General features: G+C 31.6%; 1 protein-coding gene across 3 annotated transcripts in view; it reads left to right on the top strand.

The window, feature by feature from the left end:
- HEATR5B (HEAT repeat containing 5B) overlaps positions 1–14,784 on the top strand; it is a 133,319-nt gene extending 118,535 nt beyond the window's left edge. For all 3 annotated transcript variants that reach the window (XM_037807072.1, XM_037807074.1, XM_037807073.1), the window contains 3 exons: positions 4,827–4,978; positions 9,475–9,688; positions 13,893–14,784. In XM_037807072.1, coding sequence (XP_037663000.1) covers positions 4,827–4,978; positions 9,475–9,688; positions 13,893–14,197 — 671 coding nt within the window. In that variant the 3' untranslated portion in view covers positions 14,198–14,784. The remainder of the gene's footprint in view (positions 1–4,826; positions 4,979–9,474; positions 9,689–13,892) is intronic.
- Positions 14,785–15,363: the final 579 nt, after the last annotated feature.

Raw genomic sequence — 15,363 nt, forward strand, 5'->3', positions numbered from 1 at the left:
TTTATTTCAAGTTTTATTTCTGTTGTATAGAAAATGTAAAAGAACCGAAAACAAAGAATAATAAGGAAAGATTTGCCATATCACCTTTTAAAACATTTCCACATTTTCTAAAACAGAAGAGCAAGCCCAAGAATTAGCAGATAGGCAGTAGAACAGAATGGATTGCTTTAGAACAGATATTTGTCCACATGGGAATATAATGCATGATAAAATCACTTGCATTAGTCTACAAATACTTTTCATGTCAGCTTTTTGTGAATAAACAGAAGTTAGGTGCTCACTTTATATCATATGTCAAAATAAATTCTAGATAAATTAAGATGATGTACAATTTTAAAAATAGGAAAACAAAATATAGGCAGATCTTTCATTTCAAAGTGGCAAAGGACTGTCTAAGTGTATTTCAGTGGAAGATGTCACTAGGAATATATCAGTCTGGCTGTAGAAGTTCTCTATCCATCAAAGCATCTGACGTTAGAAGCACCAGAACGCTACAGACTTTGGATAAAACATGATTCTGAAAACACCTTAATTTTGGACTTCTAACCTTCAAAACTGTGAGACAATAAATTTCCTGTTGTTTAAGCAAAAGAAAAAAAAAAAAACATAGCTGAAAAACTGACAAGAATATTTATGTCAGAGGTGATATCAATAATACATAAAGAAGACTTCTAAGAAAAGCATTTAATACCTGTTGCAGTTTGCTAAAGCTGCTCGAATGCAATATACCAGAAATGGATTGGCTTTTACAATGGGGGTTTATTAGTTCACAAATTTACAGTTCTAAGGCTATGAAAATGTCCCAGTTAAGGCATTAACAGGATGATAACATTCTCTGAAGAAAGGCCCATGCAATCTGAGGTTCCTCTGTCACATGGGAAGGCACATGACGCTGTCTGCTGGTCCTTGTCTCCCGAGTTTTGCTTCTGGTTTCCATGGCTTTCTCCGAAATGTCTCTGGGCTTTTTCTCTCTAAGCGTCTTCCAATTTCATCTGTCTTTTATCCTCTCATAGAGGACTCCAGCAAGGGAATTAAGACCCGCCTTGAACGGGCTGGGTTTCATCTCCATGGAAACAACCTAATCAAAAGGTCCCACTGAACAATAGGTCTGCCCCCACAAGACTGGGTTAAAAGGACATGGCTTTTCTGGGGTACATTACAAATTCAAACCAGCACAATACCCAATAAAAGCAAGAAGAAATGAAAGAACATCAGTTAGTAAAAAAGGAAAAGGAGAACACCACCAATCATATAAGAAAAATTCATCCACATTAGTATGCAAAGAAATACAAATGAAAACAAAATAATATAAATTTTTACCTGTAAAACTGATTATTTTTAAAATATGACTGTGTTCAGCTAGAGTGGTTATGAGAAGAAAAGCGTTTTAATGAACGACATTTAAAGTGATTTAAACTTTCAGGAAATCAGTTCTCCAGGATCTGCAAAGAGCCTTTTAGAGTTCAGACTCTTTGATCTTGATAAAAAAATTATGTTCATGGTTACATGATAGCCTGTTTTATACTAATAAAGATGTATTTATCTGGTAGTAGGAAAAAGTAAAAATTACATGATGGTTTACTCATTTGGATTATATATCTATTATTTCTATTAAAAATCATGTTTATGACTTTTTGTATAAAGACCAACCAAGACTAGATGAAATTAAATCAAAATCTTAACAGTAAGCTATTACTGGATAGCAGAATTACAAGTTTTTTTTTTCTTCTCCATACCTAGTTTATATTTTAAACAACGCCCATGTATCACTTTTAAAATCTGAAAAAGTTTCTTTTTAAATTTTACTCATTTGGAAGGGAAAAGTTTAATTGGTTTTATTAATGAGTTTTATATAACTTTATCATGAGTTATATGTTAAGGAAATATTTTAATAATTTGCTTCTATAAGGTAGATTTTAACAAACAAAAGAAACAATAAATGCCATATTATTGTGTATAGATAAACAAATAGATATGAGTAATAATAAATAGTTGAGAATTTGTTTAAAAATATAAATATTGTTCAAATTTTTTGTGAAGTCCAGAGTCAATAATCATATATATATTTATATATATTTTAAGTGTCAATTATAAGAGAAGGTTTTGATATTTTAATCAAGCTAGATCATTCATGTCAGGTGAATTTAAAGGTATGATAAGATGACTAGCTTGCCTAAGATATTCTGGCCTGAGTCATAGTCAGTTTTAAAGTACGGATCAAGGCCACTGGTGTATTTGTATATTATTTGTATATCAGAGGAAGCAGAATCCTTTGCTTTATAAGAAAGTTTTTATAATACAGAATTTCTATTATGGGAATCATATTTCCAATTATAAAATAAAATAAATCTTCCACTAAAAATGTTCATATGTATATACATGCATACACATACATTCCCATATGTAAATAAGTCTCCTGAAAGTAATGAATCACTCATTCTTCACTTTCAAAACTTTTGGTTTTGAAATAAATTCAAACTTTAAAAAAAGTTGGAAGAATATTATAGCAAACTCTAGTGTGCTCTTCTCCTAGATTTGCCAATTGTTAACATTTTGCCACATTTGTTTTATTTCTCTCTATATATCCACAGAGTTATTGTTAACATTATTATTATTATTGTTAAACCATTTGATAATACATTTATGCATCATGATTCTTTACTCCTGAATACTTCACAAAACTCCTAAGAGTAAGGATATTTTTTAACATAACTGCACAAGAATTACCATATTTAGGCAATTTAACACTGATACAAAGCTATTATTGCTCATATGCACATTTTACCAGTTGTCCCAATAATTACCTTCATAGAATTCTTTTTTCTTATCCAGGATACAGTCTAGGACCATGGCTTGCATTTATTTGTCATATTGCTATAGTCTGGAACAATTCCTCAACCTTTCTTTATCATAGCATTAATGTTTCTGAAGAGTACAAACCAGTTACTTTGTAGAATCTTCCTCAGTTTGGAAGTTTATGACTTTTTTCCCTCATAATTAGATTTAGGTTATGCATTTTGGGCAGGAATACTATATGTGATATTAAGTCCTTCTCAGTGCAGCATAGAAAGGAGGCATAGAATATTGGTTTGTCGTGTTATTGGGAATGTTAACTTTAATAACTCTATAAAGTTGTCCTTCTCAGTGCAGCATAGAAAGGAGGCATAGAATATTGGTTTGTCGTGTTATTGGGAATGTTAACTTTAATAACTCTATAAAGTTACCCTTTCTCCCCTTTACAATTAGTAAGTAATCTGTGGAGAGATATTTTGAGACTGTGTCAGTTATTATTCTCCATCAAACTTTCACCCAGTGGTTTTAGCATCCATTGATAATTCCTGCCTGAATCAATTACTACTATGATGGTTTCAAAATTTTAATTTTCTACCTTCTTCCCTTATTTATTCCTTTTCATTATTAGCTGACATTCTACTTAAAGGAAAAACTTTCTCTTTGCCTTCTTCCATTTCTTACTTATATGTTTATTTATTTATTAATATCAGTACAGACTCATGATTTTTTTTAACTCAGTGGTTCCTTTATTATCAGTTTTGATGCTCAAATTTTCCCAGATTTGGCCAGTGTGGGCTCTTCAAACTGGCTCTTGTGACCTTTTGACTTGTCCTCATTGTTCTTGAGCACTTCCTTAACTTTCTGGCACCAAGATGTAGCAGACTTACCTTGTATTTTCCCTTGTAAAGTATCTCTTTTGGAATTAGCCTCTTCTACAAAAAGCGACTGTTCTTTTTAGTGAGAATGATACTGAGATGTCACAGTCTTCTTAAAATCACAATTTAAAAACAAAATAATTTTTTGACACAAAATTGCTTGCAGTATCACAAACTCTGGGTTAAAGATTGTTCTCAGGTTAGGGATTGTTTTCATCCACCTAGAATAATATTCTTACTACAGGGTTCTCAAGTTTTTAACATGTGCGGCTCAGTTTATTATAAACTGGATAAGTCCTTCAAATTTTACATCTGTTTTTTCCTTAACTTTTTTTTTTAATTTGTGAGCTTAATGGCCTTCTTTTAGACAGTTGTCCTTAACCCAGCTTATTTGCAAATAGCTAGTATCTTCATTATGAAATTATGTTAATATTTCAAATATGTGTGTTCATAGTCCTGAAGAAATAGATTGTCCTTGGGTATTTACAATTACCAGATTAGTCCAAATTCACATACAAAGAGTGTTAAGTTCAGTTGTGGAAGAAAAGGTAATCTCAAAATAGTTTGTGTCTTATTTTATATGTTCAGAAATATTATTCTTTAGAATAAATACATACTTCATGTATTTCCAAAGTTAACTAATTCCATGCTATAATTCTATTGGATTACAGTTGTGTCTATTCCTAAATAAATGATTGCAGTAACAAGAACTTCTTTAAGATTGTTAGACTACTGTCTTCAGGAAATTGTGCAAAAATTTTTTCATGGTTGAATGGAATTTATAGTTTTTTTTTTTTTAATCAGTCTGTACTCCAAACAAGTTAAATGACTTTTAAGTAATTTTATATTTCCATGTTATCTTTTATATTTTAATTTGTTTTCCATATTAGAATTCTTGTTAGGATTTTTGCCTGCAAATTTTTTTCAATTAATATGGTACCGCCTAGATAAACAAAGAAAAAGGACTTGAAGTACAGGTACTTATAATAACTGCATTTCCCTAGTAGTAGATGACTTTCCATACATATAATTGTTTGAGGACTGTATTAAATTGAGGCACACACTGCTAGAAATGTTGTTAGCATCAAGGGAGGGTTGTTCAAGATTGAAATTCCGAAACATTTTTAACACCGCATTGCTTTCTTTTTTCATTTTCAGAAGATTCTGTGGCTACTCCTGATGAAGTAAGCATGCTAACAGCAATTGCACTCTTCCTGTGGTCTGCTAGTGGTGAAATAATCGGAGTTCAATCATTACAGAATGGCTGCATGAACAGATTTAAAAATGCATTAAATTCATGTGACCCATGGGTAAGTTATACCTAAAATAACTAAGCATAAAGATAAGCATTGTGCTTTATCAGGAAGATTTCAGATTGATTCATTAAAATATGGTGATTAAAATCATTAAAATGATGTAAACCTAAGTATTTTAATATGTTTTTTAAATGGAAAAACTGCAAAAAGATCAGTGGATCTAAATACTGTTGGTTATCATCTAGATTGGGTGATTTTTCCACATTGATCTAATTGTGTATTTCAAATAATTAGAGAAATTTGGAGCTGAAAGGGATCTAAAGATTATTCTGTAATCATTGTAGGGAGGGAATAAAATACAATGGCCAGTCATACTTGAGTCCAAGTTCTAGCTGCACCATATGCTAGTTTAGTGAAGTAGGGCAACTGCAGCTCAGTTTACCTACATGTCAAAAGGGAATAATAATAGTATGAGGATTAGATGACGTATTACCTATGAAGTTCTTAACTCAGAGTTGTGTACTATTATAATTAGTCTTCCGTGTTCTTTTTTTAAAAAAATAACTTGACATTTGACTATAAACAAGACTAAATCATAGCAGTATCAGTTTTTGCATCCAATGCTTCAAAAGGTTATTTCGGAGTAGAAAGTAGGGAGATCAGGGTTAAAGCCTTCAAGAGTTGTACAGGGCCTAGGCCTTCTCAAGTTGGAGAGTAGAATTATAAAGTGGCCATCAGCATTCCAGGGACTAAGCCAAGGTTTAGGGCCTTGGGGTGTTTAGATTAGATAATATATATTCTTGTATGGCTGAAACTAATAAGGAAATTATGCCACTCTTCTCTCTGAGGATTTAAGAAACATGTTTTTAGAATATAACACACTGTTTAATTTTTTATTCTTTAATTTCTTTTACCAGTACCAACATGGGATTGAAATCATAGTTGCAATTTTTCTTGGGTACACAGGCACACCCTCCATTCATTTAAACATCAAAAATTTCAACCCCAGAAGAGTTGGAGGAAAAACAATAGCAGTGAACGGAAGTGATTGTTTCAAAAGGAGAGAATGGCTAACTCTGTCAAACTGTTAAAAGCTTAAGTAAAATAAAACTAAAAAGCATCCACTGGAATTTAACAAACTAGAGTTCATTGGTATACCAAGAAAAGTTTTACTAGAATGGTAAAAGTAGAAGCCAGATTGTAATGGTCAAAGAATGGTGTGGAAATTGAGAGACAATTTTGTCGAAAAATTTGACTATGAAGAGGAAAGTGTGGGAATTGGAAGGAGAGAGGTGTGGACGGAGAGTTTTTTGTTTTGTTTTGTTTGTTTTTTGGTCTAGGTGAAACTTGAGTATGTTTAAATGCTGACAGGAAGGAGCATTTCTATAGAGAAAAGGAGGTTGAAGGTGTCAAAAGTAAGGAGGAAAATAAATAGCATAACATTTCTGAGAGGCAATTTTAAGAACCCATTGAGATGATGACCATGAATTTAGAGTGATTTTCTCTCAGCTGTCAGTAGCCCTGGTACAGGCATGAAAAAGACAGATACTTAGATTTTTGTAGGGTTCAGCATTTGCCTGGCAGATGTAATGATAAGAGAGGGAAAGGCTAGGGTAGGTGTTTTTAGGGTATTAGCATGGGGAAAAAATTCTCAAAGGTTACACAGTAAATTGAAGTATTTATAATGGTGAACTTTGGATGTTGAGACAGTGAATGAGTCCTTAACTTTGCTGTGTTTTTCAAGTTTATGTTTTTTATAATAGAGAAAAATAAATCCTAAAAGAGGTTTATAAATGTTAAAGTTTTCTTTTTCTTAAAATTGATCATTTGGAGATAATACTTTTTTAATGCAATTGTACTGAGATATATTCACATACCATAAAATCATCCGAAGTGTACAATCAGTTGTTCACAGTATCATCATATAGTTGTGCATTTATCACCACAATCAATTTTTTGAATGTTTCCATTACTCCAAGAAATAAAAATAAGAATAAAAATAAAAGTAAAAAGAAACACCCAAAACATCTCATACTCTCCCCCTTCTCCAATTTTTCATTTACTTTTTGTCCCCCTTTTTTCTACTCATCTGTCCATACACCGGATAAAGGGAGTGTGGGCCACTGAGTTTTCACAACCACACAGTCACACTATATAAGCCATATGGTTATATGATCATCTTCAAGAATCAAGGCTACTGGGTTACAGTTCAACAAATCAGGTATTTCCTTCTAGCTATTCTAATACACTAAAAACTAACAAGGATGTCTGTACAATACATAACAACCTCCAGAATGACCTCTTGACTCCATTTGAAATCTCTTAGCCACTGAAACTTTGTTTCATTTTTCTTACCCCTTTTGGTCCAAGAAGGCCTCCTCAATCCCATGCCATGATGCCCGGGCCAAGCTCTTCTCCATGAGTCATGTCCCATGTAGTGGGGGCAATATCTTTTTTTTTTTATTATTCAGTTTTATTGAGATATATTCACATATCATACAGTCATCCATGGTATACAATTAACTGTTACCAGTACCATCATATAGTTGTGCCTTCATCACCCCAATCTATTTTTGAACATTTTCCTTTTAACAGAAAGGATAAAAATAAGAATAAAAAATAAACATAAAAAAGAACACCCAGATCATCCCCCCCATCCCACCCTATTTTTCATTTAGTTTTTGTCCCCTTTTTCTTTTCATCCATCCATACACTGGATAAAGGGAGTGTGATCCACAAGGTTTTCACAATCACACTGGCACCCCTTGTAAGCTACATAGTTACACAATCATCTTCAAGAGTCAAAGCTACTGGGTTGCAGTTTGATAGTTTCAGGTATTTACTTCTAGTTATTCCAATACACAAAAACCTAAAAAGGGATAGCTATATAGTGCATAAGAATGCCCACCAGAGTGACCTCTCTACTCATTTGGAGATAATACTTTTGAAGAATAGTTTGTAGGAAAAGTAACTTGCATGTCAATTAAACATTCTTGTTTTCTGAGTTGCAAAACTTAAAAGAGTAACAACTTTTCCTTAAAATTGTGAACACATTTTTGCATTTAGATTAGAGTTTCAAATGTAAAATCCACAAGAAATTTTACAGGCTTATTCATTTTTAATGAAATTTTATTAGAGTTCTTATTTGATATTTTAGCCATAATAACCACTCTTTGGCAAATATTTTAATACTAATATTAAAAAGGATAAAACATGGCCAAATTATTTCTAGCCATAATATATTTATACTCTCCATTTTCCTAGGAAAGTAGAACTTAAAGAATAATTTGGAATGTTACTCTTTTTCCTGATTTTCACATTTGAAAATAAGAGGGTATTTCAAAATTGTCTCTTTCCATGAATAACTCTCCATGAATAATTCTACCACTTCACTTTTATTGACTGTTATTATATCTTAGTTTAAAGATCCTTTATTATATTTTATTTTGCTAATTTGTTGGCCTGTTTGTTGAGGGAGGAAAGGCACATGTGTGTGTTTATTTACATATATTTACATATACAGAAATTCTTCAGTATCCAAAATATTTTATTTACCCTAGGCCATATTGGTAAACCTTACAGTGAATCAATGATTATGTTTCCCATTGTTTACTTAAATGACAACTAGGGCATTAAAGATAAATTTACATTTTTTACATGTTTGAATGAATATGTTAGACACTCTAGTTTTTCTAGAAAATAAGTTTAATTTTTTTACTATGTCAAAATCTAAACTGATGATTCTGAAACCTGGCTGCATATAAGAAAAAGAAGCAGTTTACAAATATAGAGTCCTGGGCTGTACCACCATCTTCCTGAAGCAGAATCTCCAGATTTGTGGTACAGGGATCTGTATTTTTTTAAGTTGTTCCCCAGGTATTTTTGATGTCCTGTTAAGTTTAGCAGCTTCTTTTATACCAAAGCACTGAAACCTTTTTATTGTACTATTTGTCCGTTACATTGCTTGACCTTCTTTCCTTTCTTACTTTTGTTACTGTTGTTGTTATTAACATGAAGACTTTCTAATCTAAAGTGTAGCCAGTGAGATTTTACTTTCTAGGCTTGGAAAACTTAATGATATAAGCTGTCATTTCCAGGGAATCCAAATTGGTTTGAGGTATCTAAGCTATGTTTTCTTCTATCTTTGAGAAATTTCAAATATTATAACCTTCCTTATTAAACATGTTAGATTAAAGTGGGAGGGACAGTTGTAAATTAACTGTACATTAAAGGAAGAATAAAAGCAGAAATTAGAATTCCTGGTTTTTAGATTCTTCAACCCAATAGAAATATACGAATGGTATGGAAATTTGGTAATTAACATATCAAGGAATATTTATTTTATTGATTTCTTTTCAATTAGTTTTATTTAGTTTATTGAAAGTTTATTCTATTCCATTTCTATAATTAGCAAATGACATTAATTTGTTGGACATTTCTATGCATCTTGCAATATTACTTTGTTTCAGTATGTGTTAAAATGCAATGTGATTAGAGAGCAAATAAGAACTAACAAACATTTTAACTGATAGAATGTTTTTCTTATATAGGTTCAAGCCAAGTGTTACCAACTTCTCCTCTCAGTCTTCCAACATTCCAATCGTGCCCTTTCCACTCCTTATATCCATTCATTAGCCCCAATAGTGGTTGAAAAGCTAAAAGCTGTTGAAAGAAACAGACCAACAAGTAATACAGAACTTTTAGCTGTTCAAGAAGGAATCAAAGTTCTTGAAACATTGGTTGCTCTTGGTGAAGAACAGAATCGTAAGTATTTTGTTATAAAAATCCACTAGTACAAAATGAGGATTGTATTTTATAAATCTTACATGATATTAGACTTAGACCCAGCCCTTTGCAACAGTAAGTTCACTAAGAAGTGGTTATTATCTGAAAACTTAGTGTTTTTGCTTTTGTTTCCAACTTAAAGTACTGTGTTAATTTATATTTATTTTTATAAGCAGGAATTTAAAATGAATTACTGGTAGCATTTCAGCACGTTGATTTTTTTGTTTTGTTTTCTAGGAGCATACTCTAATAACTAGGAAAAATATAGATGTTTATTTGATTTTTAAAATAACATATTCATAATAGAGGTATGAAAGCTTTGTGACAAATATGGCCAGATTAAAATTTAATATGAAGTATCAGTAGCAAAGATCCTAATTAAAATACCTTTTTATTTTTTATTTAATGAAAAATACGTTCATTTAACATATATCCATTTAGCCAGAGACTCATGCACCTTAAAACCTACTTCTGTTTATTCCCTGCTTGAGTCTTCATTTCATCACAATCTAATATTTATTAGATTAGAATCATATAAAAATATGATTTATAATTGTTGCCAAGACTGTCCTTTTTAAACTAGTACCTTATGATTGAACATTAAGCTGTTTCCAGTTTTTCAACTTCATAAATAATTCTGAGATGAACATCCTTGAACAGAAATCTGCATATTTTCCTATTATTTCTAAAAGTGAAATTATTGGTCTAAGAAAACATACTTTTAAGACCAGTAATATATACGGCAAAATTGCTCTCCAAATAAAAATTATTTCATTTTTTTCCTATCATAATTTTTTTCCTCTTCTCCTGAAAAAATTTTATGGAAAAGTAGAAGGGTAGTAGAGACTTTTAAAAAACTATTGCAGTGGTTATGAAATAATAATCCACAACTGTGATAGTGGAAGAGAAAAATGCAAAAGTTGATTGTGAAAGAAAAATTTATCTGACTTATTGATTAACTGGCTGTAGAAGCAAGCAAAAGAGATGAGCCAAATATTACTTTGCTATCTGAAAGAAGCATGGAACCAGTGTCAAAACTAGAAAAGTTAGGAAGAAGAACTGTTATGGAGGAATTGATAGGTTTAGCTAAAATTAGATATTAATAGGTTATTTAGGTTAAAATTTTATGACTGACATTATGGCCTATGTTTGGTAAATCAGCATCATTTTATCTGTATTTTTTTTTATACACTTGGTTATAAACTCCTTAAAGATAAAGACAAAATCTTACTCATTTTGAAATACCAGCACTGAGCTTACTGCCTTTTGTATAATCATAATTTACAATATACTTGATTTGAGTTGACTTTTGGATCACTTTCTGAAGTCGTCATCTAATTTAGTATTAAACTTAGCCTGAAGACATTGGAGGGAAGAGAGTCTTAGACTTTCTTTAAAAAAAAAATAATTATTAGAATTTTTAATAGCAAGAACATATTTATGTGTTATTTGTGAAATTAATACTTAAAACTTCAGCAATGTCCATGAAATAAAGGATCCTTGTCTAAATAAGGGTCAATTAATTTAAACTATAAAATTACCTAAAGAGCTATTATTTTGACTAGACCAATTTGTAAGATTATGTATCAATGAGGTATAGCAACAGTAAACAGCATCATGATTTTTCATTTTTTAATGGGATGCTTCACTCAGATAACATGTTTTCAATCATGGCAAGACTTTTGAGAGGTAGAGTAAGTAATTGGCATTTTTTAAAATTAAAACTTAATATAAGGCTAAATGCCATGCAAATACACAAGATAATGAGTCTCAAAATATGGTACCATTTATTAGGAGGATACCACCAAATAAATAAATGCATGAATGGATATGATATTAATGTGATGACAACAGTTTCTATACTTATCTGCTTTAAATTATGTTTCAAAGAGGGTAAACTGTAGTAGTTTCCTAGCTGAATTTCCCCCATCAAATTTACCTAAAACAATTTTCTCTCTGCCTTGCTTAAGAATTTTGAATGGTTTCCTTTTGCATTACTGCATCAAGTCTTGGGTGTCTTTACTCAGTTTTCAAAACTTTTATTCTGCTCCCCAGTGTCTACCTACTAATCTGACCAGACCAATTTTCTCACTATGCTAATTTTAATGTCTGTTTGTTGTTCATGCTGTTTTTTACTCTCCTCAGATGTTTCCTTCTCTTTCTTTTTATAGAAATCTACTAATCCTAAATCAGATCTCAGGTCTTTAAGAAATGTTGCCTGATGGGTCAGCCCACTCTTCAGAGAATTTCTTTGGTAGTTATAACCAACCATCTCTTGTTTTCTGGCCTTGCAATTTAAAAATAGTCACTAAAACTATAAAATCCCAAAGTATTTCTTAGCCTTGCTGAATATGTTGATGAACTCTACATCTTAAATACTAACCATAGGGCTTTAGCACTTAGTTTCCTAATTGTTTTATGTGTCTTCTACTCCCCTCAATAGGTAATAAGAGCATTAGATAGGGACCACAAATTATATAACATCTTTCCTACAATGCTTAGTATATTACTAGATACTTGGTGGGTACTTAAGTAATTTACAAGATATTTGTTCTAGTTAATTTTATTTTAAAACAAAACCTTTCCTTTTAACCTGCTCTTGAAAACCTCTTCTGCTTTAGTGAGCACAATATACTAAAGATAATTTCATAATTATTTGATAATTCAGTGTTGTATTTTAATTATGAAAGTCAGTTCTTACTATGCAGTACTATTATCATTCTGTATGAGAGAAATTAAGCTGAATCTAGTATATTATCAGTTTGTTAGCTTCTCCTGAAAATTTAATATGGAAAAAAGTCCAATTAATTGAAAATTTATGAGTAGTTCCTGAGGGAAAGTGTGTGTGTGTGTGTGTGTGTGTGTGTGTGTGTGTGTGTCCATTCATTCACTCAACAAATAGTTTCTGAGTGCCAACTCTGTACCAGATACTGTTCTAGGTACTGAGTATTCAGCATGAAATGAAACACAAAAAGGTCCCAGCTGTCATGGAGAATATGTTCTATTGGGAAAGCACAGACAAAACCTTTTATGTAAATGTGATAAGTGGACATACCTACATTAATTTTAGATATACTTATGTCAACTTTAGAAACAGATTTACTGAAATACAGAAATTGATAGGTGCTATGGAAAAAAAATATGGCAGGGAGAGGGGATAGGAAGTACAGGGCTGTTGTGGGGTTGGGGGTTCTGGAAAGGCTTCACTGACTATCATTGTCTTTGTTGACCTCAGTGAGTGTTATATCCCTCATTCTATTTCAGTTGCTTCCTGCTGCCCTACAGCCTTGGCTTTCGTCCTATCTGTTGTCCTTCTACAAAAGTTAGCATAAATTAAAGGTAGAGAAAGCATTCTCGGTGTTGCTTACAACAGAACATAGGATTACATAGAATAAGGTTAATTTTTTTAGAAAAATATCAGCTCTAATGAAACTTACATTCCAGGATGAACTTCTTAATATGAGCATAGGCAAAGAGACTAGCAAAAAGAGACGAATATTTTCTAAAAGCTTAGAATTTGTATCAGCCAAATATGGGTTCTTATTATTTTAACCCTAAAATTGATGTCTTCCTTATTCTTGAGGAATTTTCCCTCAGTTACTGTGGAAGTTGGAGATGAAAGGGGACAAGAATTTTATTGCATTTCTGTTCAAATAAAGAAGGAAATACCTAGTTTTGGATAAATAATGATAGATACTTTTCAGGTTTATGTTTTCTGCTTCAACCTCCGTATTCTGGAATGCCCTTAAAAATTGCATAGTCCTATTGTCAGTTGTCCAAATGACAATTGTAAAGTGTTTTATTCTTTTTTAACCTTCTGGCCAGAATTTTTTTAATAAAACAAATTAATATAAATCTAAATTATACAATAGTAATAAACCTTGCTTCCAACCCCAGCATAGCTTGGGCATTAAGTAAATATTTAATAATAATTATAAGTTATCATTGAAGTCTCAAATAGATTGTGTGCATGCTACTTATATTTCATTATAATTCAGACTGGTAGTAGTCTGATGCTATGAGTTTGCTTATTCTAATTGTTTCAAAACAGTAAGATCTACAATATATACAGTATTTGTCCTTTTGTGTCTGGCTTATTAGTTATCTGGTCTTTAAATTAAAGTTTATTGTAATTTTCAAGCTTTTCATTCTTTATTCAATACTTTGTTTTTGTTATTTACAGGAGTCCAGTTACTTGCTCTTTTAGTTCCAACTTTGATCTCTTACCTGCTAGATGAAAATTCTTTTGCCTCAGCAAGTACAACTTCCAAAGATCTGCATGAGTTTGCACTCCAGAATTTAATGCATATTGGGCCCTTGTATCCCCATGCTTTCAAGACTGTAATGGGGGCTGCTCCTGAATTGAAAGTGCATCTGGAAACTGCTGTTCGAGCAAGCCAAGCTAGCAAAGCTAAGGCAGCCGCTAGGCAGCCAGCACCTACCGTACATTCTGCACCGACAATTAAGCTAAAAACAAGTTTTTTTTAATTTACTCTTCTATTCATTTTTATTTACATTGTTAACTAGCACCTAACAAATCATAGCCACTATATCATTCCCAGGCTATGGTTTCTATTCTATCTGTATATTGGTGTTATAGTGCTTCCATGTAGGTTAAGTGAAAATAATGCTCACATTCCTTCATGATGCTTAAGTAGAGATTTTTCTTATCATGTGGTGAAGTTGTTGTGTTTTTTTTTCTCCTAATAATGTTTCTCTTTTATTAATTTATTTTTTAAACACCAAGCTGTAGTCTTTTCCAATTTAAATGCTAAAAACATAATTGTATCATGTAGTTCAGTACTCTATTGATGTTGTCAGAAAAGAGGTCAAAATTCAGGAACTGTCATGAAAAATTTAATTGAAAAACAAGCAAAATTTAAATTTTGAAGCTACCAAAATAATGAAAAGCGTGTTTCATGGTGTACATAATATGAAAGAAGTCAACATTTTCTTAGCATTTCCCAAAATTTCCTTACCTTTCTGATGAATCTTTTTACTTTCATATTAAATTACTAAATTATTCTTGTGTGTATTTTAGTTGTTGACTGAATTAAAACTCTCATTTAAAAGTACATTAAAATGTTTCAGGTGTGTCATAATGTTCTGCTTTTTTAAATGACTAAAATTTGGTCTCAGTTATGTTTTGTAATTACAGAGCCTCAAATTCTTGCTATGATTGTTAGTTTTGTTCATCAAATATTTATTGAATGCCTACTGTGTATAAGGCATCAAGCTAAGCTTTGCAGGGCACACAAAAATGCATTGGACATAATAATAGTTACACCGGTCTCTCGTGCAATGGCAATTTTACAACATTAAATAGATAATTGATGAAATGAATGTTTGCCACAGCACTTAACAAATTTTGAACACCAAGTTTTGCCAGACAATGTTTCACATATTGTATTACCAAAAGCAAGTCAATTTTTTTTCTTTATTAGAGAACTTGTGCATTTGTGGAACAATCATGCATAAAATACAGGATTCCCATACACCACCCCTCAAACCAACACCTGCATTGGTACAGAACATATGTTACAATAGATGATAGCACATTTTTATAATTGAACTATTAATTAAAGTCCATGATTTAATTTAGAGTTTGCTGTTTCTGTAGTGTAGTTCCATGGCTTTTTTTTTAATTTTTAATT

Source organism: Choloepus didactylus, chromosome 17 (assembly GCF_015220235.1).
Source record: "Choloepus didactylus isolate mChoDid1 chromosome 17, mChoDid1.pri, whole genome shotgun sequence".
NCBI lineage: Eukaryota > Metazoa > Chordata > Mammalia > Pilosa > Megalonychidae > Choloepus > Choloepus didactylus.